Source organism: Thunnus maccoyii, chromosome 2 (assembly GCF_910596095.1).
Source record: "Thunnus maccoyii chromosome 2, fThuMac1.1, whole genome shotgun sequence".
NCBI classification, from domain to species: Eukaryota; Metazoa; Chordata; class Actinopteri; order Scombriformes; family Scombridae; genus Thunnus; species Thunnus maccoyii.
The window spans coordinates 29,605,437-29,631,547 of NC_056534.1; the positions used below are offsets into that span (position 1 = coordinate 29,605,437).

Consider the following 26,111-nt stretch of genomic DNA (forward strand, 5'->3'; position numbering starts at 1 on the left):
TTGAGTCTCTTTGTCCACGGTCGCTGGTATGTCTGAGTTTATCTTTAACAAGGAATATGAGAGGCAGGCTGGGGAAGGCGTATAACTAGACCCCAACCATTATCCCCTTGGGGTGAAGATCAAATGCATCCCGTTTGCTCTCTGAACACATATCATAGAGAGAGAGAAAGAGACGGATGGCAACCAGTATCCAGTGTGAACAGTATTTGTTCAGAATAGAAACTACAGTGGAGGAGAATACAACCTGACATCACAGGAAAAAATCCCAAACAGAGGAACACACTGATTATATGCAGACGCAGTGACCACAACCGTTTGGCAGAAAAAAGGGAGTCTAGGGAGGAAACCTCCAGGAAAATGAGGTTTCAATGCTTCCACAAAGACAGAGCTGCATTCTCTGAGAAAATGTTGAGCTAAATAAATATAAATATAAAGATGTAACAGATAATATATAAAATAAGTAAAACATGCAGTATCTTTGGTGAATTATGAGACATATAGTGCCTCTGGCTACAGAGCATGAACTAGCTGCTAGCCTGCAATAACGAGCCAATTTAAGATCATTATGGCCTGTAAGGTTACATAATAAACATTTAGTATACACGTTTATTTGTTTGACTGAACCCACATGTACTGGTTATGTCTTTTGAAGTCAGAATTGATTCAATCACTCTGCAAAGCTTCTTGAATTGGTATGATATGAAGCAAAAAAAAAAAAGAACAGGAAGAAAGAATAAATCACAAGAACACACAAGGGCACACAACAGCTAATTGACTTTAATGTCTTCATTGTGGTCAACACTGTAACTGAAGAGGTGTGATGTGTGTTGGGTTGCAGAGATTGCAAAACTGTGCTGTATGCAAAATGAGAGGCGCAGAGTGATCGAGATTGATTGGGGAGACAGAGTGATAGAGGAGGAGGCAACACACACACACACACACACGCACACATGCATACATTGACAGTGAAAGATGTCTGGGGTGTTGGCAGAAATGTGAGAGGGATGGCGGCTTTAGGAAGCGCTCATCCTTACAATGGTAGCTGATTAACACAGCCTCACCCTGCTGGACGATCAATGGCTGACTGGAACTGACTCTGTATTACATCCTTTGAGAATTGAGATTGCGACGTACAGTATAAATAGACGCAACTTGCATAAATGAGACAGAGAGAGAGTGTGTGTGTGTGTCTTGGCCATCCGTAAAAGACACCTCACTTTTATCTCCATTATTGGACTGACCTCTGCCATTTCTGCCCCTTGGACCTTGGTTCTTTTCTCTTTATATTACTAATCAACTCTCTTGTCTGGCACCGCTGTAGCTCATTACTTTATTCAAGGCTGACTCGCTGGCACACACTACATCCCTGATTGATTGGCAGCACTCTCGCTCTAAAGCCTGTGAAAGAAATGAAGGGAGTATTGACAGAGGAATCTCACTGTAATCCACTGGGAAAGAGCCTACAGACGTCCGACTTAAGTTGTGCGAGGGAGATTCTGACATTGTTCACATGCTCTGAGACTTGCCTCTGGTTCTTGCCTATGGTTTATTCAGCAACAAACATCGACTAAGCGCAACATAAATTATGTACCACTGGTGCTGCCGTCCAAGGTTCACTTTTTCGAGGTTCAGTCTGAACAGTCAGCGTAGGAGCAGCAGTTCCAGACCAGACGAGTGGGCAGCTTCCCTACTTCATTCCACCAACACACATATATGGTACACACGCACAGGGGTTAATAAGGTGCACATGCACTTGTTGACTGGCTGACCTCTCCTAGCTGGTGCTACATGTCCAATCTTGTTAACTACAGGGATGCTGGGCAGAAGAAGGCAATTCGTACCAAAAAAGTATAAAATACATACCACTGTATATTGACCTGCTTATATTTATGCAGTGAGCTTGGGGTGGTCTGGATCCAGCTGTCCTTGTGCCCACACAAATACATAGTATAGTTTCATTATGAGCTAACAAAAAACACATTGTTTCAAAGTTTGCTGGAACATTTTAAACACATTCACAAAGTTTATTACTTTAAATATTGCAATATTCTGTGATTAAGCTTCTTGGTGTAGAAACTCCAGGTATCTCTGCAGGTAATGAAGGAAGCCACCAGTAGCAAGAAACTCTTTCTTCCAGTATGAAAGTGGGCCAAACACGGATTAACTTCTGGCCTATTTCAGCTTCAGCCTATGGCTTACGATGACCTCCACAGTGAACCTGTCCCTCGGTGCTCCTACCCAATAAGCTTTGGCTTAAGACCAATACCCAATCAAGCCTTACGACTGCTCACCAAGTCGGAGGCTTATGACCTTCTTTCACTTAGAAGAACATGCTTCTGTGGAACTAATGCTGATCTGGCAACCTCATCGTGACCTCTACCCCCTTTTTTTTCAATTGCTCCCTTTTTTTTCTGCAGGCTTGGCACAGTGTTTACTCACGCTTTCCACTCACTTGAAACAATTATTCAGATTTTCCATTCATAACCGCCAATTATTAACAGACACCATTTATTTCAGCAGGTTTAACCCTCAATTATCCTCTGCTGTAGACGGAAGAAGCTCCTACTGTCTGACCTACAGTGAGAGCATCTGCTAATGACTCGTACATTATACGTTTTACTTTTATTACTTTTCCTCACATATGCCTCATCACTCATTTCTATAACCCATATTACTTATTAAATCCTGCTCAATTCCCTATCTGACTTAATAGAAAACATAAAATGCTCCCATCTCGTAATCCAGCTCTGTTCTATTTCTTCCTTGTGACCCCGCGACCCTGCAAACCTTTTCTCCATGTCCCCAGCTTGCCGGCGCCTGCAGGCTGACACCTCCTTTAAATACAGCAGGTCAGTTTGATCAGGCAGCAGCATGGTCAGTCCCAGTCTACATCTGGGCCGACTTAAAACCATAGGGCATGAGTGCCTCTCAGGGCTCCATTCGGCAGCTTATTAGTGGTACTTTTTGTGGGTGTAAGCAAACACAGGTGTTCACCGCAGCGCCACTGCAGTTAACCTTGTTAACATGTCCATGTGGTGTTTTTCATATGCTACAAGACATATCAGGAGCGAAATAAGCAGTCAACGCTATGGCTGAGTGTTTCCGCTTTAAAACTGCAGTGTACCAAGGACAGTCTCAGAAACACGTATTCAATCAGGCAGGATTTCATACATAAATCTAAGGAACTAACCCCTCTTCTGCTTCCTTACACACCGCTTCCTCTTGCCTCTGAACCATTGTAGTCTGCTACACCAGTCCTGTGTCCAGGACCTGCAGTCTGCTGAGCGGAGCTCTGAGCTTCGGTGGAAGTGAGGCGGGCGAGTTGTTGATAATGTTCAGAAGTTCAGTTGGGCTGTACCTTCTTGGCCTAGTTGCACTGGCTGTGTTATCTGCACACTTACTCACGTTAAGAGGAGAATCCCTAACACTCTTTACACCACAACCGGGAGCCAGAGAAGCTGTTGCACTGATTCTCGCCGCCATGAATATGTTTGTATACTCATAGATTCTGGAATTTTTAATGAGGGAGAAGGAGTAAATGTCATTTTAAGGATTTTAAAGTGGTAATTATACTTTTTTATGGAAAAACATGATATGATGACACACATTATTGTTCCATGCAGAGTATCTTTATACATCTTAATACATGTCTGGAGAGGATCTTTAAACATATTGAATATATACAGATATCAGAAAAAATATTTGTATTGATATTGTAATATTACATTTTAGTTATATCTCAAACCCTTAAAGATATAGTCTGACCTTTCAAGTAATACCTCATTCACTTTCTTGCCCCCTGCTCCTTGTCTTTATGCTAAGCTTAGCTAACCAGCTGTATGCGGTAGCTTCATGTTTACCAGACAGACATGAGAGTGGTATCGGTCTTCTCCTTTTAGCTTTTGGTGAGAAAAGAAAGCGAAAAAGTGTATTTCTCACAATATAAGTAAGTAAGTTTTGAGGTTTCTGTTGTTCTGGAGGTGTTTCTGTTATTTTGTTACCCCCTGTACATCTTCTTCCGCAATATGCATGTGTATATACAGCACACTGTGGTGGAGTGAGGACTAAACCATCGGGCAAAGTCAGTCGTTCTACTGTATAAAATGTATCCAACATACGGTAATATACCTCTCAATGTCAAGTCTGACTTGAGGTGAAATACTAATTTTAACTGTGTGAGCTGCAAGTAGTCCTACACTAAATCATGCTGTAAAAGGGCCTATAAAGGCAGCAAGGAGGCGGCAGTAGAGGAGTGAAAGGAAAGACATGTCTGTCTTTCTTAGGACAGGAAACACATTGTTAAACCAACCTTATGGTTTATCTTGCAAACTCCTGCGTATAGCTTTTGTATAATGGGTCATATCTGCTAAGATGACAAAAAGCACAGAGCTACTGCTGCTACAGCCGCGCTGTCTTATTTAAGCTCTTTCTGCTCTCGTTTTGAATGACATATGGACAGACTGACTGACTGACAGCCACTGCACAGTGCCAGACAGCGAATGCTTTCTCAGGCTGCACATCCAGATAAAAGCCACAGCTCACATCACTTCTCTGTCACTCACAGTTTCATAGGCTAGGGCTTAGTGAGAGGGAGCTGCTGCATGGCGACTGGGTGTCTGGGTCCCACTGAGACCTCTGGAAAAGGTTAAACGTAAACGGGGGTCAAAGTGTGTCCAGGTATGTGTGGTCTACAGACACAAACAAATTTATTCACAAACTTGATGACATTTCCGACATTTAGAAAAAGCCACGTGGAGAAAAAGGTCAATTTACATTCACTCAGTTAATTTTGTAAAAAGTCTGTGTGGCTGTCGCATCACAGCCGAGCTGCTGTATCCTAAACAGGCATTGTGGTAAACAGAAACACAGATTAACATAACAAGACAATCAAGAGAAGCATTCCAGTGTGAAGGTGAGAAGACGTTCTATTAGGAAACAACAAATAAGCAGCACATGAAGCACTCATCCCTATAAACTTGGATGAATTCAATCAATTTACATTTTACAAGGCCATTACAGACACCGGTTTAATTGTGTGGAGATCCGCTGCTATGAGTCTTGGCAAGGTCGCCATAGCGATGAGTATAAGGTCACCATGGCAATGAGCTGTATATCTCACCTCTAATTATATGCTGAAGAGCTGTGTTTTTCCTATGTGGTTCTTAGGCTTTTAATAGAACTCATTTCCTGACACTGGCTATGGCTGACTGATTTGTGTTTTCATGCCAAATAAGTGACTTCAATATAAGTGAAATGAAAAATAAATGCCAATATATTGACTCACCTCCGCAAACTGCAACCTGCTGAATGTACCGGCGGAAGGATTGGTTAGCTTGAAGTGCTTCTTGGGTGCCACCCAGGTTTCCATGGTCTCCAGCTTGCTTGTGGCCAGATTAGTGGCATGATGCTTGACCAGGTAGCCCTGGAACTGGTCTGCCTGGAAGTAGAGATGCACTGACACCGGGTGGCCCATGGGGAAATACCTGGCAGAGCATTGAGGGAGAGAGAGAGAGTATTCATTAACAAACCTGATACCTGAACTGACCTACCAAAGCTGTGCCGCTTTTAAGGGCCAACAATGTAAGAGGAGAGGAATATCTAGATTCATCTGGATAATGTGTGGAAGGGCTCCTGCTTTGGACATGCTAATGTAGCTGGATGTTAATGTATGCTCGCAGTTAAGGTCACTGGGGAGTCAATGTGCTCTGCAATCGTGTGACACGATGGGCATTAATTCAATGACCTTTAACAGGAAAATAATTGTTCAAAGACATGTGTTGACCATGCTGATGATTCCCTTTCCTAGCTTGTTGGTTGCTATGTCAGTGCTTAGGTAACTGGAGTTTTTAACTATTTTTATTCTTGTACATGTGTATTACAGTAGATCAAAGAAAAGTAATGGACATGTGAGCAGCTCATTAAAGCCCAAGTACCTTTGACAGCCTCTAAGTAAGTAAATAACACTCTTCTTGTATCTTAATTATTGTTTTCACATGTGCTGCTTGCTTCAACATGTGCTCTGGTTCTGAAGGGGGATGGTTAACGACGACATGTGACAGTTGAGACCACAGCAGTCAGCGAGCTACAGAAAATTACAGAATAGTCATGGGCTGTATTGGCAGCGGATTCAGATTAGTCAGAGCTCTGAACACGCACGTACACAATCTAACTAAACACATTACAAGTCTGCGGAACAAAGTTGAACTGGGTCACTCAGTCAGCCTGAGCCGAATGAAGGTCTTGCCCCTCTGATTAGTCTGTTGTTTGTTTGTGTGTCTCTTCATACGTGGCAGAGGGCTGGCCCTCGGGGCAGTCAGTCCGAGTGACTTCTGGAAAAACAAAAAAGGGGCCAGGGTGGGCACTGCTGGGAAACACTTTGCAGCTGCTCTCTGCACTCCTTCTCGCCCAGATTTCTCATCCTTCATCTCTTCTGCTTCCTTAAACTTCTCTTTATTCCTCCTCTTTTACATGTGCAAGATTAACACACACACACACATACACACACACACTGTCTCTCTCCCTGCTCCCCTGTGCCCATGGCCTCATCAGTATTCCACTAGAGGACCAGGAGTCAACCCGTCCCGGTAAATGCTACCCTGACAAGCAGAACAGCAAATATTTACACCCACAAGGATAGCAGTGTGCACTCTTTTCCACTGTCTCTCTTCCTTTCTTTCCCCTCTCAACTATTTTCCCATCTGCCCTTTCCTCTTTGCTCCTCTTCTCTCCTCTCTGCTCCTTCTATCATCCCCCTTTCTGTCTTCGTCCCTCGGTTCTCATTCCTCCCTGCCCCATCTTTCCCAAAAGAGACGTGGCTGCCAGTGTGAGACACAGTGAGAAGGGGCTGGGGCGTAGCCTGCACAGAAGCTCCATTCAAGGGCTGCTAAAAGAGCCAAATCCCCCTCCCCGGCCTTTGCCTCTCTCTTGCTCCAGTCTCACACCGAGGCTGCCACATCCATCTGTTGGTAGCACATCTGAATTCTACATGCATGCAAGATATGTGGCCATTCACACACCATATGTGGCTGTACTTGAGACTTCAGGCCAGGACTTGAATTTAACTGAAGTTACTAACTGCTGTGACTTAGTTTAGACTAAAAATCATAAACTTGATTGGTTTTAATTCCTTGGCTTGATCGGTGAAATTCCAGATCAATAAAACATAAATACAATGGCGCCAGGCCCGCCTGTGTTCAGCCATGCTGCACACATTATGTATTTCATCATTAGGCCTATAAACCAGTGTGGCAGAATTAAGAAAATCACAAGGCACATTTTAGTTTTTATTTCTCCTTTTTGTTCAGCATGATGTGAGAAACGCCTCACTGCAGCTGTGTGACTCATTGTAGCTCACATTATTTATCTGTGAGTTTCTGATATGGTGTCTGTATATTACACCAAGAATTATGAGAAATAGTGTATTATTCATGGCTTCCAGCCCATAATGCTGCAGTGATCAATTTATGATGGAACAGATCATACTCCAGGCAGGACTAGTGCATCTGTCTGACACTGTCTGAGTTTTATTATTATATCCTACTAGGCCTTGGAAAATGTAGATTACCACATTATGTCATGCATATGTTGGGTAAGCTAACGGTCTATTTTCCCTAATTCTGGCATTCACTGTGGAAATACAGTATATACTGCAAGTTATTGTAACATTTTTTGAGCTGTATCATTTACTGAATATAGTCCTAAAATTATATACCAATACGTAATATCTGCTAGCCACTAGAGGTTGGCCCCATATTGTCAAATATTGGCTTATTGCAGAAATATTGATATACAGAAATGCGTAAGATACCGTACGAGTCAAAAGTTCAGACAAACCTTCCCATTCCCTTTAAGTGTGTCCAAACGTTTGACCTGTTTTGACTTAAGATGCTGACCATGAATTGTAATGTAATCTTTATTGCACCTCTCTCTCTCCCTTGTTTCCTGTCATCTCTCTACTTCTGTCTACAACACAGGCTTAAAATGCCCAAGAAATACTGAAAAATGTTTGTTTTTGGTTAGCATTTATGTGAAAAAAATACGTAATATCATTAATATTTTTTTAAACATCTATATCAGTCTCAGAAGACCAGTATCAGTCAGGTTATATTATCCACATATTCTGCTGTGCTATTGGTCATTGCAGAAACCTGTGCACACACCATCTCTTGTTTATTGTGAACTCTTCTTCTCATCTGTGTTCAAGTGCAAATAAAATGTGTTCAACACAGTCAGCTTTGAACAGCGTTGAAATAAAAAGTTGCAATCCACTAGAGGTGCAAGTATTCAGACACCTTATGAATTCATCTTGACTTTCAGTTTGCATTTGAGGGCTTGAGACTTGCCCCAAAAGGCTTAATACAACTCACAAACATTAAGCTACACTTATCTGTGTGCAATAACTGCATATCATAGACTGTAAAAAATAACAGACGTAGCCACTGTGACATCACCCAGTGGTTTGTGGACTCCTGTTTCGAAGCCTCGAGTTTGCATTTTGACCATCGCCATCGTGGATTTTTGGAGCCAGAAGTGACCATATTTGGACGAGAGGGTGGACCCTAACGCTAGCTGCTGGCTGCTAGCTGCTAACTTGGTTAACCTGGTGCATTTACAGTCTATGGTTAACTGTGATGATGCTAATGCTAATTTTCTCTGGCCAAAAACAGGCTTAAAACCATTGAAACAAAATGTACCTACCGGGAAAAAACTGAACATCTGACTCCTCAGAGGGTCTTTTAGTACAACCAAACACTGAACAAGACTTTTTTAGGCGATCGAAATGTTACAATTAACCTTCATGAACTGAAAACACACTGAAATAGTGACGGCTACGCCTATACTCTATAAATCTAGGGTTACGCCATGGTTATGTTACCTAACCAACATTGTCGCCATGGTAGTGACTTGCCTGTGTACACACCTGTCACTCAAAGCGGCCACAGCCTTAATTTTGCACAACTTTAAGCTTTAATAAAATTTAAACAGGTGAGTTATATAAAAATTCAACCCCTGTACAGTTGTCATGAATGGGGAAATTAGCTATAGAGACCAAAACCGTTTTTTGTACAACGCTGTAAACATGTTTATTTCTGCTGTAAAGTTGGGCATTTTAACATGGGGGCTATAGCGATTGACTCTTTTGGCACCAGCCTCAAGTGGCCATTCGAGGAACTGCAGTTTTTGGCACTTCTGTGTTGGCTTCATTTTTCAGCCCAGGAGGTTGCCGCTTGGCGTATATAGATCTGAACAATTGCAAAAACACTCATCACATAACACAATATGAGCAAACATACTTAATAAGAAACAATAAATCCATATGTATACAGAGACACAATAACGGGATCACTCCTACACACTTTAAGTAGTTCTCTCTGTTTTACTGCTTTGTGACCTTTGGCCTCTGAGCCATCTAAAACTTTTACTTGTACAGTACCAGTCAAAAGTTTTCTCATTCAAATGAAAGGGAAAGTGTGTCCAAACTTTTGACTGGTACTGTACATGTTAAATGTTGAGGTTTGCTTGTTTGCCCTGAGGAAATGCTTTTTCTCACAAGCTCATTTCCTGGCAATGACAGAGATGTGGACACCCCCTCTCTACTACACGCACACACATTTACACACACACACACACACACACACACACATACGTGCATGTCTCCACCTTCTCCTTGGTGTGCTGTTGCTCTCACTTTAAACAGATGCAGGGCATGAGCAGAAACAGCTGTAGGCCATAGATGGTTCTGAGGTTTGACAGATGGAAACATGCTTCCTTTCTGTACTCTGCTTTACCCGCAGGACTTTACAGAACACCCACAATGCAGCAGGGGAAGGAGCACTGGCACCGGACGCCCTGCCAGACTGGAGCCCTGCTTATGAGGAGTAAACCATCTCAGCTGGCGGACTGCGTTCCAGCTGAGACGCTCAGTTTTATGTTGCCTCTAGATTTACTTTATAACAGCAAGCGAGACTGCTCTCAAAGATGTCATCAGTCGGTTTACTTGATGATTTTTGAAACTTCCCTGAGTCGAAAAAGATAGATGGATGTCAGCTTGGATGACAACCAACGGAAACTACAGCAGATTAGATCACAGTGTGTATCCAGACACAGGTGAAACTGTTTTCCTCCACTCTGTGTTCCATTTAATTTCTTTTAACCCGTCTCATTGTCGGGGGTCATATTAACTTTTGCTGCAGTCATTGAGATTAACACAAAGATGTCATCTTGATATTTGTTACTATTGTAGGTGTTTTGTTTGTTTATCAGCATGGCATCAGCCTTTCTGTCACACTGTACTCAAATTAGCAATTTACACCTCTGCTTTCTGTTTTGCATCCAGTCAATTTATTTATTTATTAAGCAGCATATTTAATTGTCACTGTTTTTTAATAACCTTCCTTTCTGAGTTTCCGTGCAAATAAACTAAAGGAAAACTAATCTAAAATGCTCCTGCACCAGATGCTGCTGAGAACATATGCTGTTGAAACCTGTAATGAAGCACACAAAGCTGAAATGTTCCACTTGGCTATTAAATATGAAAGCATAATGTGGTTTTCCCCTTTTCATTTTAACCACATACTATGTTAACAGCACTGTGGAATTCATACATTTCCACCAATAATACACTGGCTTGAAGGGAAGGCTTTCAATGCTATGACCTATATAGCCTCATTATCTCAGGGCTAAATTGACAGAGTGTCATATCATGTTACAAAATGAATAGCATTACCCAGAGTTCCCAGCTGCTGATTGGAACTATCCATTGTGTTTCCATGTCGTGTGACCCCAGACGCAGACGTTGCATGATCAGAGATACAAAAGCTTTTTATATTTTATAACACGGGCGTGGCTAGAGTAAAAACAGCCTGAACTGCACCTGTGGATGTAGCTGCAGGTGTGTGATGATGCTGTGATGTTAATGATGTGTATCTGTGTTTGGAGATAAAGAGTGGAATAGATATATAAAAAGTATTTGCATATGCGTTCGAGTACATGCGTTTGTTTTTAAAACTAACCTGCAGCTGTGATCTTTTGGGTTTCCTTGCAGCGAGGCAGCAGCCCTGGCCAAGCCCAGTCGTGAGAAGGAGTGGTAGTACGTGAGCTTTGTGTCCGACAGACTGGCCACACCATCTGGCTCATCATACACGTTCTCCCAGTATGAGTTTAGGCCTGGCGTTCCCTGGGGGAACGGTCCAAACAGGTAGGAGTCCAGCTGGTTCACTATCTCCTGGTTCACGCTGGCTTCAAACTTCCTGGCAAAGAAGGTGGGCCGCACCGTTTGCTGCAGAGGCATAGTGAGGAGGGAGGGAGGGAGGAGGGAAAAGGGGTGCGTGCACGGGGGGTCGCAGATCGGCAAAGCAGGGACGGATAAAGAAGAGAAGAAAAAAAAGGCAAAGATTAAGAAATGGTGGTGTGTCAGGTTGGCAGCGGAACAAATATGACGAGTGAGATGTGTGTGGAGGTGATGTGTGGGATGAGGAATTAAAGACGCAGAGGCTAGGGGAGGTAACAACAAATAAATATTTAAGTCTTTGGTTGAATTGGTCAAACTGGTAATGAGAAGTCACAAGCAGACATTGCTTCATTTTAAGGTGTCAGCTTAAAAGGTTGGAAAACACCACTCTGTTCGGTTCCTATGTGTCAATTACCCATATATTACCCAGTCCAATGTTTGAATTAACTACCCATCTTATATTCTCTGTCTTACTCTGGCAGACAGGATGGAGGAAAAACAAACTGTACATTTTCTGAACTTTGAGAAAAAAAAAACAAAACAACAACAACAACTGGGGATTTAGTCAGATTTTGTGATTACAATCTCATATGCAGGGCAGGGTGTCAAATGAACAGGGGAGGAGGTTGAGGAGAACTTGGGGATATAATAAATGAGAGGCCTTTAAAAAGTTAATCACATCACAATGCAACTTTTGATGAAAGGATTTTAGGGGCATCGCTGGAGTTGCAAGTCACTTCAGGCATCTGTGTCAAACAGCCTTATTACAGGAATTACAGTCAATGTTAGTGCCCAAAGGTACTTGACTAAGAAAGGTGATAATATGGCTTAAGATATCTTTGGAGGCATAAAATGATACCTCACAAGCACCTACATGTAAGTGGATACAGTAGCTGTATGATCTCTCAGTCCTTTTCTGTATTCTTCCATCATCTCTCCTCTCAACAGTTCTTTGTATTTGTCGCTCTGTCTAGCCTCCTACTTTCCGCCCATGTCTTTCTCACCCTCTCTGTCCCTGCCATACTGGTGATGCTTGTGTGGTTGAAGGTGCATCATGAAATCTGCCGCCTCCACAGCTTGGCGTACACACAAAGACATCTTTTCAGCCCCAGACACAAAACTATTTACCGATAGTTACCCAGCACTGGGCACCTTGGTGCTACCTCCTAAAAAAAAAAAAAAGGAGACTTAATCAATCTGCGGCACATTTTTGTGAGTTCAGCTTTTTTCGACTGTGTGATATTAAATGAAAGGAGGGAAATTCTAGTGTTTACACATGCCCAGATGTTGTGCGTTCTGACAAGCCCTTTGGTGTAGTTATCTGAAAGCGCCAACCTGTGACAGCCTGTCTTTACAAAAGCCTTTCTCATTCTGAAACACATTACTAAACAATGATGCACTAAGACAAAAGATGCATCGCTATTCTTTGTCTCCAGAGTAACTTCTACTCTGTTGAGGACACTTCAAAATCACCATGTGGGAAAATCAAAAGTTGTACCTTGAATTATTCGTCTCATCTGCAAACCAAATTGACGCATACTTTCCTTGTCTCTATCTTACCCTCTGCTAAGGTTCAAAGGGAAATTCGGATTGTATGCTCAATGGGATATTAAGTCCTATTAATACTGGGGCCTAGCTGGATTCTGGAAAGGCTGCTTTGTTCCCAGGGTTGGACTTCACTGATACCAGGGTGCCAACCAGACCCAGCAACTGTGCCAAGGATCTGTGGTAATGTGCTGGCACTGAACTGCAAGAGACTGAGGCGAGACAGACGGCAGTCGGGTCTGGCAAAGGGGGAAGTGAGGTCGGTGTGACGGCTTTTACTGGTATGTGAAGGACAGGAGAGATGAAGTGAGTCACAGCACTAAAAGGATATGACTTAAATAGATGTTTAACTTTGGCAGAGCCTTTTCACTTGGTGCTGAGACTTTCACTTTTTAGGAGCACATTAAAAATCAAACTGCCATACCGACTTTCTCTGGAGTGCTGGAGTCACTGCCACTCATTCACTTTCATTTCACAAAGCTAACTAAGCCTCTTCTCCCCCTCATACCCACGGAAAAGGATCTAATTACTATTAATATTTTTTCCCCCCTGTAAGGGTCATATGAACAGAGACATAATTTTGCACGTATTGATTGTGAAAGCTGTGGGAACAGACTGGATGCTGAGGTCGAGAGGACAGACCTTGAGGGCAGTGAATTAAGAGATTGACTGCTGCTAATTTCCCACAAAACTCTGATGTGTGTGAGTGTGCCGCAAACATCTGCCAAAAATGACTTTTCATTTTCATTTTGTATGTTTATAGATATACTGGCCTTTCTTGTATCTTCTTGAAGAGACAGCCTTTCATCTAAACATTTCAAGGTTATGCCCGGGGCTCAAACTTATCAAAATGATAAAAGTGAAATGTTGGTTTTTAGCGAAAGATACAAGAAAAAATCAGAGACTGAAGAATAAAACCTGTTCTACATATTTCATTGGCTTTAAAAATCATCATAAATTGAAGCAAGCTTCAGGGTTCAAGTTGCTTAAGTTGCCTTTTAGGGCTCCAGTTAGCTGTGATACAGAGATAAAGGAGAGCACACACCAATAATAATATATTATCTGAAACAATATGTGTGTACTTGTGTGTTTGCCCTAAAATTGGGACATTATATTAATCATTTCCTATCTTGGATTCTTATTCTTTATATTTATTTTTCCTAATTCATATTTATCATGCTAGTGTTTTAATACAGTCTGAAGGCCACATTGTGTTTCACTACACATATTGTTTGTGTACGTAACAAATAAACCTTTCCTTGAATCCGGGGGTGTTTCATGCAAATAACATGAATAAAGCAGACATTGATTTTCTTTTCTATCTCTTTCTGTGCATCTTGTTTGTTTGCATTTGCCTATGGATTTTCCTCATTATATGTTTTCTCTGATGTACCTTGTTGACCAGCAGCAGACTTTACTCAATGCTCAAGTTAAGCTTTCTTTTTGTTTCCATTTTGTTTCCTTTAATTTCATTTCTTCCTTTATGGTTGAAAGGACACCAGTTGTTAATGTCATGTGCTAATAGGTGCTGGTGATATTAAAAAAATCACACAAATAAAATTGACTTTCAAAAACATAAAAATCATAAGCTTTTGCAGCATAACATTTGACTGAGAAACTGTAAGGAATTTTTTATAAGTATGAAAAATGGGATAAAGGAATGTAAAATCCACGTGACCTCTGATTGGTTGTTCCTCTCTGAACATACTTGTGATTAATCATGTGATCACTTGCTCTTAAATTTTACTCCAACACTTAACTGCCAGTAGAAGTAAGCAGCTTGCTAAATGTGCCTTATTCTTTGCTTTTAGCAAACAACTTTTTTACTCCTAACTTTGCTCTTGAGAGCATTAATATGTGTAAATATGAGCCTGACCTACTAGCGCCACTATTTAGCCGTCTGTGGCTAGTTGGTTAATCATAGAGCAAAAAGAGTATTTCGCCATGTTAATGTTGTGTGTCATTATTACCTGGAAACGGTGGAAGTCTGCGGGCTTGAAGTCATTTGGTGAGCATCCACACCAGTCGACGATGTGCTTGTACTGGCACTTACAGCCCAGTTTACGGTTCCAATTGGTGATGCGCAGGTTGTTATCCACCATGCTCTCACAGTGGGCACTGTTTTCCAGCACTGTGTGGAAGAACGACTGGGGATTGAGAAACAGGAATGGATAGGGAGAGAGAGAGAGAGAAAGAGGGAGGGTGGGGGAGCAGAGACGGAGAGATGAAATTAGAAAATTGTATACCTTTTATTTTTTACACCATCCAATTCACGAGAGGAAATAGAGTAGCAGCGCAGAATGGAGATTCACAGTAGCTTATGATAAACATTCAATTTCCCCTCAGAGATCATTCAATTCTCATCCAATCCTTGTATACGGGTGGAAAGTCAGGCTTTACATCTTGCCTTCACTTCATGATTTTTCTTTTTTTTCCCTTATACAGTGATGAAAAGAGAACAGTGTATACTGTTTCTATAAGCGATGCAGTGTGAGTACAAAGCAGTGCTTACTGTCAGTCAAAGGTTAAGCAACGCTTGAATGTGTGAAAACGATGTCTCTTTGTGTGTGTGTGTGTGTGTTACCTCGGCAGGCAGCAGAGTGTAGGCGTAGAAGCGCTTCATGTTGGTGACCAGATTGTCCTTGGAGTTGATGACATATTCTACGAACATGCGGTTGAGAAGGAACCAGTCGGACCCGCCGTCCACAGAGATGCCTTCTGGGATTTTACGGTCACCCAGCCTCCACATGTGGGTGTCGCACTCATAAAACAGACGATCCAGGCCTTGCTTACGGATAAACCTAATAAACACACACAAAAGGTATGGTTATATCACTGTCTATTGAATACATTTAGATATACACAACAGTCAGGGCTCATTTTTTCAGTGAATTTATCAGTATTTATTGAGAAGTCTTTAAAAAAACAAACACAATCATACAAAAATCCAGGTGGAAATCCGACTTCGCAAAATACCATTTACATAAAAACAAGCACTCTGTGTTTCTTGTTTTCATACTTAGAGGGACTCTTCTGCATAATGAGCAGCTCATTTTAATTTTTTTTCTTTACTTTCTCTAAACAAGATTTTCCAAGCTGTGCTTGTCACAAGAGGACCTTGTTTACTGTAAATTTCAGTGAACATTGTCTTCTTGCAGTAGGAAACACATTGTGAATCCGTGTAATACAATCTGGGTAAAAATCTGCTCAACAAAATCCATTTGGTAAAAAAAAATTGCTAAAAATTGAAAAGATGAGCTAATAAAAGACAAAAAAAGCCAGAGTACACATTGAAAATATGCTCTGCTAGATGTAGAGACAACAGCTTCAACAGCTGACTAAATCAGATGAAAACAGATGAATCTCTTTAAATAATATTCATCATTAGTTTAGCATTTAAAAAAGTTATAATTCCTAACACTGCTTTCCTCTGCATTACAGCAGAATAGTCTTCTACCTTTTCCTTAAACGACTCGACAAATGTGTCGTTCGCACTTTTCACTACACACTTCTATCAGCAGCAACAAGAGTGACACCCCGCATACATAATGGATGGTGTTACTCTTGTGAACGTATCGAGTGTTAGATGGAGGGAGTCAAGTTCAGGTCAACCAGGTCAGACTGTTCCCTCTGTTCTCGGAGCGATTGTTGGTGTTTTGACCTTGTGGCTCATACACACGCGTGTACATGGATGACATTTTAGAAATATACTTGTGCGATTTTTATGACTCGTGTAAATAAAAGAGCCCAAATATTTCAGTACATTTCAGCCGTTCTAAACATATGTATATATAATAGTGTATTTACAAGATTATTATAGTTAAAACTGAATTAAATAAGAACAAAACAGCTTCACTCTCATAAAACAGCACTGAATAAAATACTGTGGCTGCAAATACACAAAGGTACTGCTGAGTCATGCTGAGTCATGCACCCATGCAGGGAGTTTTTTTTTTTTTTTGTGTGTGTGTGTTATTTTTCATGTGTTTTTGGATATTTTCGCTCAGTGTTGAGTGATGACTGGTTCGCCACCGGGGCGTGATGGGGCAGAAAACACAGGGCGGCAGGGTGGCGGCGGCAGCAGCAAAGACGGGTGTTCTGGCAGCGACCTCGCTAGCTCACCCCACCAAGAAGGTTAATTAATGAAGCCACAGATGGGAGCTAATTGTATTATGATTCAGTGACCACGCCGAGCTGGCAGGAGTGTGCCGTGTGTGTGTGCATAGGTGCTGCTGTGTGTGTGTGTGTTTGTGAGTTAGAGAGAGAAACAGAGAGAGCTAGCCAGAGAGCGAGAGCCCGGGGTGAGGTGTTGAGTGGGAGATTAAAATGAAGATTAAACATTTGCATCTTACCTGGCGTTGTCTCTGCCATGGGACTTGATGAAGTTCATGTCTCTGTATTTAGACAGGAAGGCCACCAGCTGGTTATTGGTCCTGAAACGGGGGGAAAAATTATTTACTTTTAACAGGAAATTGGCACATTATTATAGGTACAATATGATTTTTGCAGGAGAACTATCACCTGTTAACAGATGCTGTTTTGGTTATTTCACATGAGAGGTTTTCTGTACTTTGGCTCAGGTGGAAAAAGGTTTCAGGCGTCACGATTTAGCGAAATTTAAATAAAAATGAAATGACATCTGTAGAGATCACTGTCAATCAAATATAATCAAAGCACACCAACAGAGTCCTGATGGAGCAGCTTAGCTGAGCTTTTTTCAGTGTTACATTTTTAATAAACAATAACTAATGATCTTTCCAAACTTTCAACTGATTGTTTCTTATTTAGTCATGAATATTTAAAGATCCCCTCCAGGCATGTTTTAAGTGAAATATGAATTTGTGCCTGATAGGGTTTTCTCACAACAAAGTTTAATTAACTGATTAAAAATTCTTAAAATGTAATCAATTCCTTCTTCCTCACTGGAACATCCAGGATCTATGAATATGCATATACTTGGACAACTATTGGCTTCATGCTGGTAAGTATAGTATATGTTTTAAAGTCAGATTTAAGCAGGAATGTGAAAAAGAGCCAAACGGAGAAATACTTCCAATGTGAAAGTTCTCGGGGGCTTTAAGATCAATTAGAGACCTCAGCTGCTCTCAGTGTCAGTCCCTCAGTCCTTACAATCCATTAAAACTATTTAGGATTATACAAAAGATCGTGCCATCCATGAATTTGATGAATGACTTCATGCTGGTCTTACATTGTAGAGGAGTCTTCTCCCTCATACACAGGCCAGACAGGCTAAAAGCTTTGCTCTGCAGGCTACGCCCCAGTCAATGGCTCTAACATTTCATCTGTGGTGGAGCCTTTCATGATGGCTTGGCTTGCCTTTCTAAAAGAGCAGTGAGGCCCTGGTAAAAAGCTCAAGGATCAGTTGGGGGTGGGGAGGAGGGACAAGCGCATATTAATGTCATTTTCTCTTGAAGGAGCAATTTCACAGCCTGGGGGGCTTATCTTAGGAGGTCCTGAGCCATAAAGCCTAACTGATGATGTGCTGTACAGACACATGCAGGCGTCTCTGTCTCTACTTCCAGCACCCCCCAACACACACACACACACACACACACACACACACATGCATGCTGCTAGTATGCACACTGATAATACAATATACATGCAGAAAGATGCACAAATGCTCACACAGACATGCACACACACACACACACACAGAACAAGGGGAATTCATGTCAAGCTCCAGCTTTGCCACCTGAGTGGTCACCCTGTCCACTGGGTCTAGTTTGCTTACTGTCAGCCCTGTGGCTGCTCTGTCTCGCCGTGGTATTCACACGCACACATCAACACACACACACACAGGCTTCTCTGCTTTCAAACCCCACCTGAAACCCCAAAATGTGCACCTTTTCAGTATCAATTACACTTCATCGTTTTGCCGCAGCTTCACTTCTATGGTCTTACTGTTAAATTCATAACGTGCCCTTTTTATAACAAGGACTTAAATATATTATTCCAGCGGGGAATAGTTGAATGCTGTGGCTATAACACTCAATCAGATGAGAAATGGATCATGCATTCATTATCTCTGTCCTAGAAAAAAAAACCCCCAAAAAACAAAAAGTTTTGTAGCTTCAGTATAAAAATGCTGGTGAAGTTTAATGTGAAGTTTTTAGAATGACTTTTCTTTTTTAAATAATTTGATGGAGGCCTTTTTCACAGCAGGAAATGACAGCTATCACTTACAGAACAAAGGGTGACAAAGTGAAAGAGATTAGAAAATATGAAGTATACAACTATTACTATCATTGTCTCACAAAGCTCCAACTTCTTAAAAGCTGCAGTAAAGTCTATGAAAGGGGCTTTAAAGAAAAAAAAAAGAGGTGAAAGCAAGGAGACCGTGTAGATAAAAGCTGGGAAAGAGGGTTGTACTCTCTTGACAAAGCAAGCGTGTAACTCATCCTCTGGCCTTTTTGGACACACACACACACACACACACACACACACACACACAAACACACACACATAGTATATCTCCCCCTGGACACACAGCCCCTCTGCTGGTGTGAGGGGCTCTGGGTTTGCCTTTGAGAGCCATCCATGCGGCAGGACAGACATTATCAGGGAATTAGAGGGGAAATAATGCTTGTCTCCAGTCCCACTGATAACAACAGCAGTAGTCAGGGCAGTGCGGGGCAGGGGAGCCCCCTGCATTCCTGCCTGCACCAATGCGGTACGGTCACAACGGAGAGACTAGTGACCAAATATATTCTAACTTAAAGCTAAATCAAGGGAAGCCTTGTGCGGGTTATTTTTGTTGGCGGTATTATCTGAATAAATTGAATAGGATCAATATAAATAATGAGTTTTAGCTTGTAATCAACTAACAAAGGAATTGGAAGAATAACACATGTGCTTGCAGGGGTTTGCAGCCTGGCAAAAGCTAGCCATCTGCTTACTCCAGGATGTTTTTCTGTGCTGCTGCACTACACCACAGTGTGCTGTAGTAAGTCCATACTGATAATGTAATGCTGATGTGTTTATTTCTGAGGGAGAATGTCTCTTTTCGCCTGATCCCCTTCCAAAGAGATCAGAAAGGATTGTCAGCTACAAAACAGCTGAATGATTTTCAGTTTCCTGCTCGAGGAAACTCAAGTAGCATGCATGCTCCCTCTAGCAGGGGCTCCAACCAAGGCCAAGCACATAAAAGGACCATACTTGCAAGTTCAACTTGGTCAAGCCGTGGTTACAAATGCACTTGCTGAGCAAAGATACAAGAGTGCAATTTACATATTTCCACATTGCATGGATCCAAAACATCAAGTTCCCTCTCGTTCCTCTTTCCTAACTGCTTATTCTCGCTCGCTTCTTTCTCCCTGTCATTTCTGCTTCTCGGCTCCCACTTTCGCTCCATCAGTCGTTTCGTTTCCCAACAGATGGGGCTTAAAACCTCCACTGTCAGCCCTTTTCTCAACAGCATCACCCTCATGCAAATGAGGATGCAAAAAGAGGGGAAGAAAACAGCGTCTCGGGCACATGCACACGCAAATACCTTTAATCATGCGCTGACGGACAGTCAGACAGCACAACAGGCGTACAGGCAGGATAAATATGCACACACATGTACAAAGACAGGTGCTTTGAAACACTGAGCTATGCAGACGGCAAGACATAAATTCAGACATGCACACACACTGGCGCAGAAACACAGACACACACCTGCACAGACGGCATGTCAGCAGCGTTCATCGATATGCTGAAGACAACTAAATACAACAAGACTGAACAGACTGAACCTGTCTATGAACAAAATCCACATTTGCCCCCGCATCTTGGCTCCAGCTGTGGACACATCAGATCCAGCTTCCTTTTACCCAGTGGCCATTACAGCTTGTCTAAATTCAACTGGTGGACATCTGGCTGCGCAGAAGAGATAACTCTCTCCTTAATAGGAGGATTTTAATTGGCTGCTGCAGAGCTACATCAAAAACCCAGCAGACCCTGAACTCCCAGAAGGATCATAAACTCACATAAAAAAAAAAAAAGAGTTGAGAAATTTCTCCGCCAATAGCCCAGTTCCATGACTTCATGTCCATTTCACGTAGACTTTGTGGCTTTTAATTACCTTTTACAGCCTCTTAAAAGGGATGTTTTTCGAGTGGAGAGATGACTTTCGGACATACAGTACACAACAGGCCTGGAAAGTCAATAGGTATTGACCCTGGGCAATTAAATTGTAATCAGTTCACCATGTAACCCATTCAATGGAGTGCAATCAAGGAAACAAGGACTTGGAAGAGAAGGTGTGAAGGAATAGTGTTGTGGAGGTTCTACTTCATTGATCTGTTTGGTTTGGAGTGACTCTTTATTTAAAGCTCACAGTTAACCACAGGCGCCCAGACCAGTGTGTATTGAATTTCCTCCATGTTGGCTGAGAGCCGTCTGTTATTGTTGTGCATGTCTGGTTCCTTCCTTCTTAAGGAGAAAACATTATCCTATGTCACCTAAATTGGATGCTTTCCCCTAAATCTTACTTCATTTCCTTATAGGTCAATTCTTTTTTTTTTAAAGATATGTTTTTGGCCAATTTTTGCCTGAATTCAACAGTGGAGATCAGATAGGAAACAAGGGGGAGAGAGAGGGGTATGACACACGACAAGGGTCCCCAGGCGGACTCGAGCCAGGGATGTTGCAGTTATGTAGCATGCACTGTAACCATTTGGCCACCATGGCGCTTCCTTACATGTCAATTCTTCCTCCACATACTCTTGCGATGAAAGAAGTCACCTGACTGCCCTCCCTGCAGGCCTGCCCCCCTCCCCTTTACTGAACTCCTCTATTACCTGATGGGGTAGTCGGCGGCACTGAGGTTAATGAAGAAATCCCAGTTCCAGTCCCTCATGGCCAGCAGGTCAGCCATACTGCGAAGATACATGGTCAGCAGACTGGCACCACCCCAGATGGTGGCCATGCGCCACGGTGTCACCCTCACATTGGGATACTGTGCAGCCAAGGCATGCACCTGCCTGTGCAGGTAGTTGGAGCGCTGAAACGAAAGAATTGATCAAACACTGATTAATGTCTCCATCGTGTTAATTGGTGGATCGACTGTGAAAATATCAGAGACAACAATGGAAGTAAGTCCAGCATCTTATTGTCAATCCCTGACAAAGTCTGATATTTTGTATTTTATAATATATCAGAGTGTTGTCAAGAAACCTAAACCTAACTATTATGTTTGACATCAAGTGATTTGCAAGTTAATGAAATCAGAAAAAAACCCAAAATGGGAATATTTTAACACAGCTTCCATTGATAAAACACTGGATTTAAAGGGCTTGCCACGTTTTGCAGTAAAGGTACCCAATGTTTTTATGAGTTGGTTCCAGTTTTGTTTGTTCTTGTGCATGCACAATATATGTGTAGGTGACACAATGATTTCACACTATTCCACTGAACCACAGGTGGCAGTAATGCACCAAAAAACTCAGCAATGCACCTACAAAGGCAGGAAAAAAGAAGACTGCAAGCAAGCAAACATGGTTGACAATGCAAAATGTTTAAAAATGGCTTTGAAAATGTTTTCTGATGAAGGAAAAGCATTCAACACCTTTGTTATGCCTCAAGGATACACACAATGTGTTATGGTGAGTAACACTGAATGTAGAGAGAAACTCCACAGGGCGCCTTTAATTACATCTTGTTTGTCAGCTCTCTGTGGCTCACCTGATCAACATGTATGTAGTAGTAGTGGGTGGTGTGGTAGATGGCTTTGAAGAGGCGTTGAAACTGGCGCGAGGCTCGTCCATGGACCACCAGGACAAACGCTATTCTCACTGGTTTTGATGGAAAGCTCTCAGCAGAGTCCTCATCCCACTGGACATTAGCATTGGCTTTACCTGTGCAGGTATAAAGACAACATCTATATTCATGTACTCATTCCAGTGAATATAAATCTTATATTAACTGCATTTAATTAATTTAATTAAATTCACACAATATTGCATGGATTCTTCATCGGTAATATATTCAGTGCTTATTTGCATGTTTGATTAAAAAATCAAATCTGTTATTCATTTGATAAGCTATGAGAGGCTGCACAAACAGCGCTATTAGTCACTATACACTATATGATAGGGAGCTCCTATAATGCCTTCGAGGCAGAAAGAAAGCAAATGCAAAAGCATAATGAGCATACTTATTAATGATAATTAAATGATATTCTTTTATTAAACAATGAACTGAAATAGCTAAACAACAATGTTGCTAAGCAACACAGCAAGTAGCCATTTGAGGGGTGATTAGCATATTCATAATAACCGACTGCTAAGAATCAAATGAGAATTCACTGGGTATTTTACATTGTCTGAGTGTGACTCTGAACTGAGGAAGTACCTGTTTTATAATTACCAATCAAGATGCTTTCTTGGTGACAATATTTGACTTTAATACAACCATTATGCCTTAAACAACACTGATTGCAACAGGCAGAAACAGCTTGCTTTCCACTGTGTCATGAAAATACATCCGAATCAGGCATTCTCGGGAGGCCAAATTGGTCAGGATTATGCACAGAGACAAAAAGCCACGCTATGGCTGACATATTAATAAATAACTGAATAAATAAGAACAAAAAAGTCACACAGCTACTTAAGCCCTGCTGTGGAGCAAAAAACAGAACCACAAAACCATGACTCACTCATCCATTTTCTCATGTGATTGAATTGGAACTATGACAATTTCAACCAGACGCTACACACAGTGCAAACACTATCCTCATTGAGACAGGAATCCTATAAGTGATTCCTCTGGGGCTTTCAGGGTGGAGCACAACTTGACAATGTACTATCATTCTTCTTAGGCACAGGCCCCAGAAGATGCCTTAGATTTCACACAAATGACGCGTGCCCGCAAACACCTCCCTGATCATGGCCTGCAAAGCCAATATCAAATTAAACAATTCCAATCATCTCTGGAGAGCCATTGGTAACCACACATAACTCCATTGTGTGATTTTGTACCACCCTTAACCGCTCAGAAGCAAACACTTGCACAGCAAACCAGTTCTGCACCGTGAGGTCCCCTAACGTTATCACATACATTGTTTGTTTTTAAATCTTCAGTTATTACAGGAAATGTGCACACGCAGCTTATGAGACATGTTTGTTCACACAACGTGCCTTAAGGAGATTAATGACTATAATTTGGTACTTCCTTTCCCAAGAGCCTGTCTCTGCTGAAGAGGTAGGGGAAGCTGAGGGAATACTGAAGTGGGGGCTGTTCATTCCCCTGAGGTTAGGTTTCTTAAAAAATGTCCCTCCCGGCTCCAGTCTACGTCTGGCCCTGAGGTCCTATAATTACTCAGATTTAAGGGTAAGTGACCAACTTGTCTTCTCTTTATGAATTGTTAGGGATGGGCTAAGAAGCCTTCATCCCTCCCATTTAACTAATCTCATTCATTCAAATTTAAGGGCAGGTGTCCAACATGGCTTTATTTAAAGGTTGACCACAAAGGTGAGGTTAATGACACGCTCCCTTGACTCCAATTGGCTGTGCCTCCTGTCAGTCACTCATACTTATTTCTGTGTGTGTGTGTGTGTGTGCGTGAGACAGCTCAGGGGGGAAATCTGCTGCGGGCTGTATCAGATTGAACGGTAATTGGTAGCCAGCTAAGAAGGTTCACTGGTTTGCTTTGCACACGGATAATTGGCCAGTCGCTTCACAAAGCACTTTGAGAGTGTGCGCTATACTAGCTAGCTGAACTAATGAGCACTGCTGTGTGTGTGTGTGCGAGCGAACTTAAATTTTACTGTCAGTTTTGTTGAGCATGTGTGTTTATCCGCAGAAGAGCTTCATGTGTAGTATTTTTTTGAGCAGACTGTGCACCTGTAGAGACCGCAGGCCCTGTCGCAAAGAAAAAACAGAAGCCCTCCTTTTGAACTCATCACTCTTCATCATCCCTCCCATCGCCATCAGTCTTTTAAACTGCCTCTCCCTCATCTGCTATCACCCCTCTCTCTTCCTCTATCATCTTGTGTAACTTCGGGCTCTTACCCACCCTCCATCTCAACTGCTCATATGAGAGGTTAGAACAAGAGCTGAGCCATATCCCAAAGGGCTTGTACCAAATCGCATTAGAAAATGTCTCAGAGATGGTGTCTGTTCCTTGAAACCATCCACAAAGCCAGGTTTGCAGACATATAAATCACTGTTTGATTTGTATGAATGCGATACCAAATCTCATTTCCTCATAGTAGGAGATGTGTGTGACCTTTTTTTAAACCTGCAATAACAGATTTTTTGGCCACTTGGGGGCAGCAGAAACAAGCTGTGATACAACGCTGACATGTTGTCATTTTTCAAGTTGATATGGCGAGCAACGGAGCAACATTAGCATTCGTTTAGAGTCGTGTGTCTGGTGAATATTCACTCTCCTTTACCGCTGGTTTAGCCTCCACCAACTCCTAAATATCTGGCTCTTTAGCTGTTACATGCTTTACTATGTTCTAGTTGCTAACTTTTGTGTTTGTTGTTTAGTGCTGGGCATGTAGTGTACAGTCAGTTTTTTAGAGCTTTTTCTGTGGCTGAAACCGATGCTATGAGACTGGTGAGAGTGAACCAAAACACTAGATGTGGGCCAGAAAACCCAAACAATGAGCTAAAAGATGCTAGCTCTATAAAGCTGGGGAAACTTTAGAGTTGTTCAAAAATTTTGATTATTGCTACTTTAAATATGATTTATATACAAGAATTTTTCAGTACAAGGCCATTAGGTTAATGCCATGTGGTGTTCAAGGTCACTCAGTGCCAGCTAGAACCCCTGCTGGAGCTTCACAAGCTGGCCAAATCATACTTAGCCAAGTTAGCATATGGGAGGCAAAGAAATTGAACATGTTCCTCCTGTATTCAATGATGCTAATGCCAGAGCTAACACAATTGCTAATCTAGCCAAGGCCTCAAGGACAGAATACCGATCAAATCAAATTGGACAACTTTCAGCTAACAAGGTTAGGACTTGAATTAGGATGGGGAGCAGAGGAGGGAAGAGAGAGAGAGAGTGATAGAGAGAGAGAGAGGGAGCGAGACAGAGAGAGAGAACACATTGGCAGGCAGCAGGCAGGCAGACGGAGAGTAAGAAAGAAAAGTGATTTAATTTAGCTGTCGTGTTGTTACAGCCCAGCCACCAGGGGAAAGCCCTTTTCAATTTCTTTGTCTCTTTTGATCAAACTGTCAGTTTGAGTGGGATGTTGAGTTGCTGTTGAGATGACAGGAGCTTAGGCACAGACAAACGATACTGCTTCTCTTGGGAAGGGGAATGTACAAAAGTTGCTAAGTCACTGTGCCTCCTTGAGTTCTAATAACATGAGCGAGGGCC

The 26,111-nt window shown here is 42.0% G+C and overlaps 1 protein-coding gene across 2 annotated transcripts in view; it reads right to left on the minus strand.

The window, feature by feature from the left end:
* The window catches only part of xylt1 (xylosyltransferase I), a 79,770-nt gene that overhangs the window by 8,893 nt on the left and 44,766 nt on the right, over window positions 1-26,111 (minus strand). For both annotated transcript variants that reach the window (XM_042392075.1, XM_042392083.1), the window contains exons 3-9: window positions 22,463-22,635; window positions 21,580-21,782; window positions 17,128-17,208; window positions 15,360-15,576; window positions 14,746-14,922; window positions 11,013-11,278; window positions 5,285-5,483 (exon numbers count right to left, since the gene is read on the minus strand). In XM_042392075.1, the coding sequence (XP_042248009.1) occupies window positions 5,285-5,483; window positions 11,013-11,278; window positions 14,746-14,922; window positions 15,360-15,576; window positions 17,128-17,208; window positions 21,580-21,782; window positions 22,463-22,635 (1,316 nt within the window). The remainder of the gene's footprint in view (window positions 1-5,284; window positions 5,484-11,012; window positions 11,279-14,745; window positions 14,923-15,359; window positions 15,577-17,127; window positions 17,209-21,579; window positions 21,783-22,462; window positions 22,636-26,111) is intronic.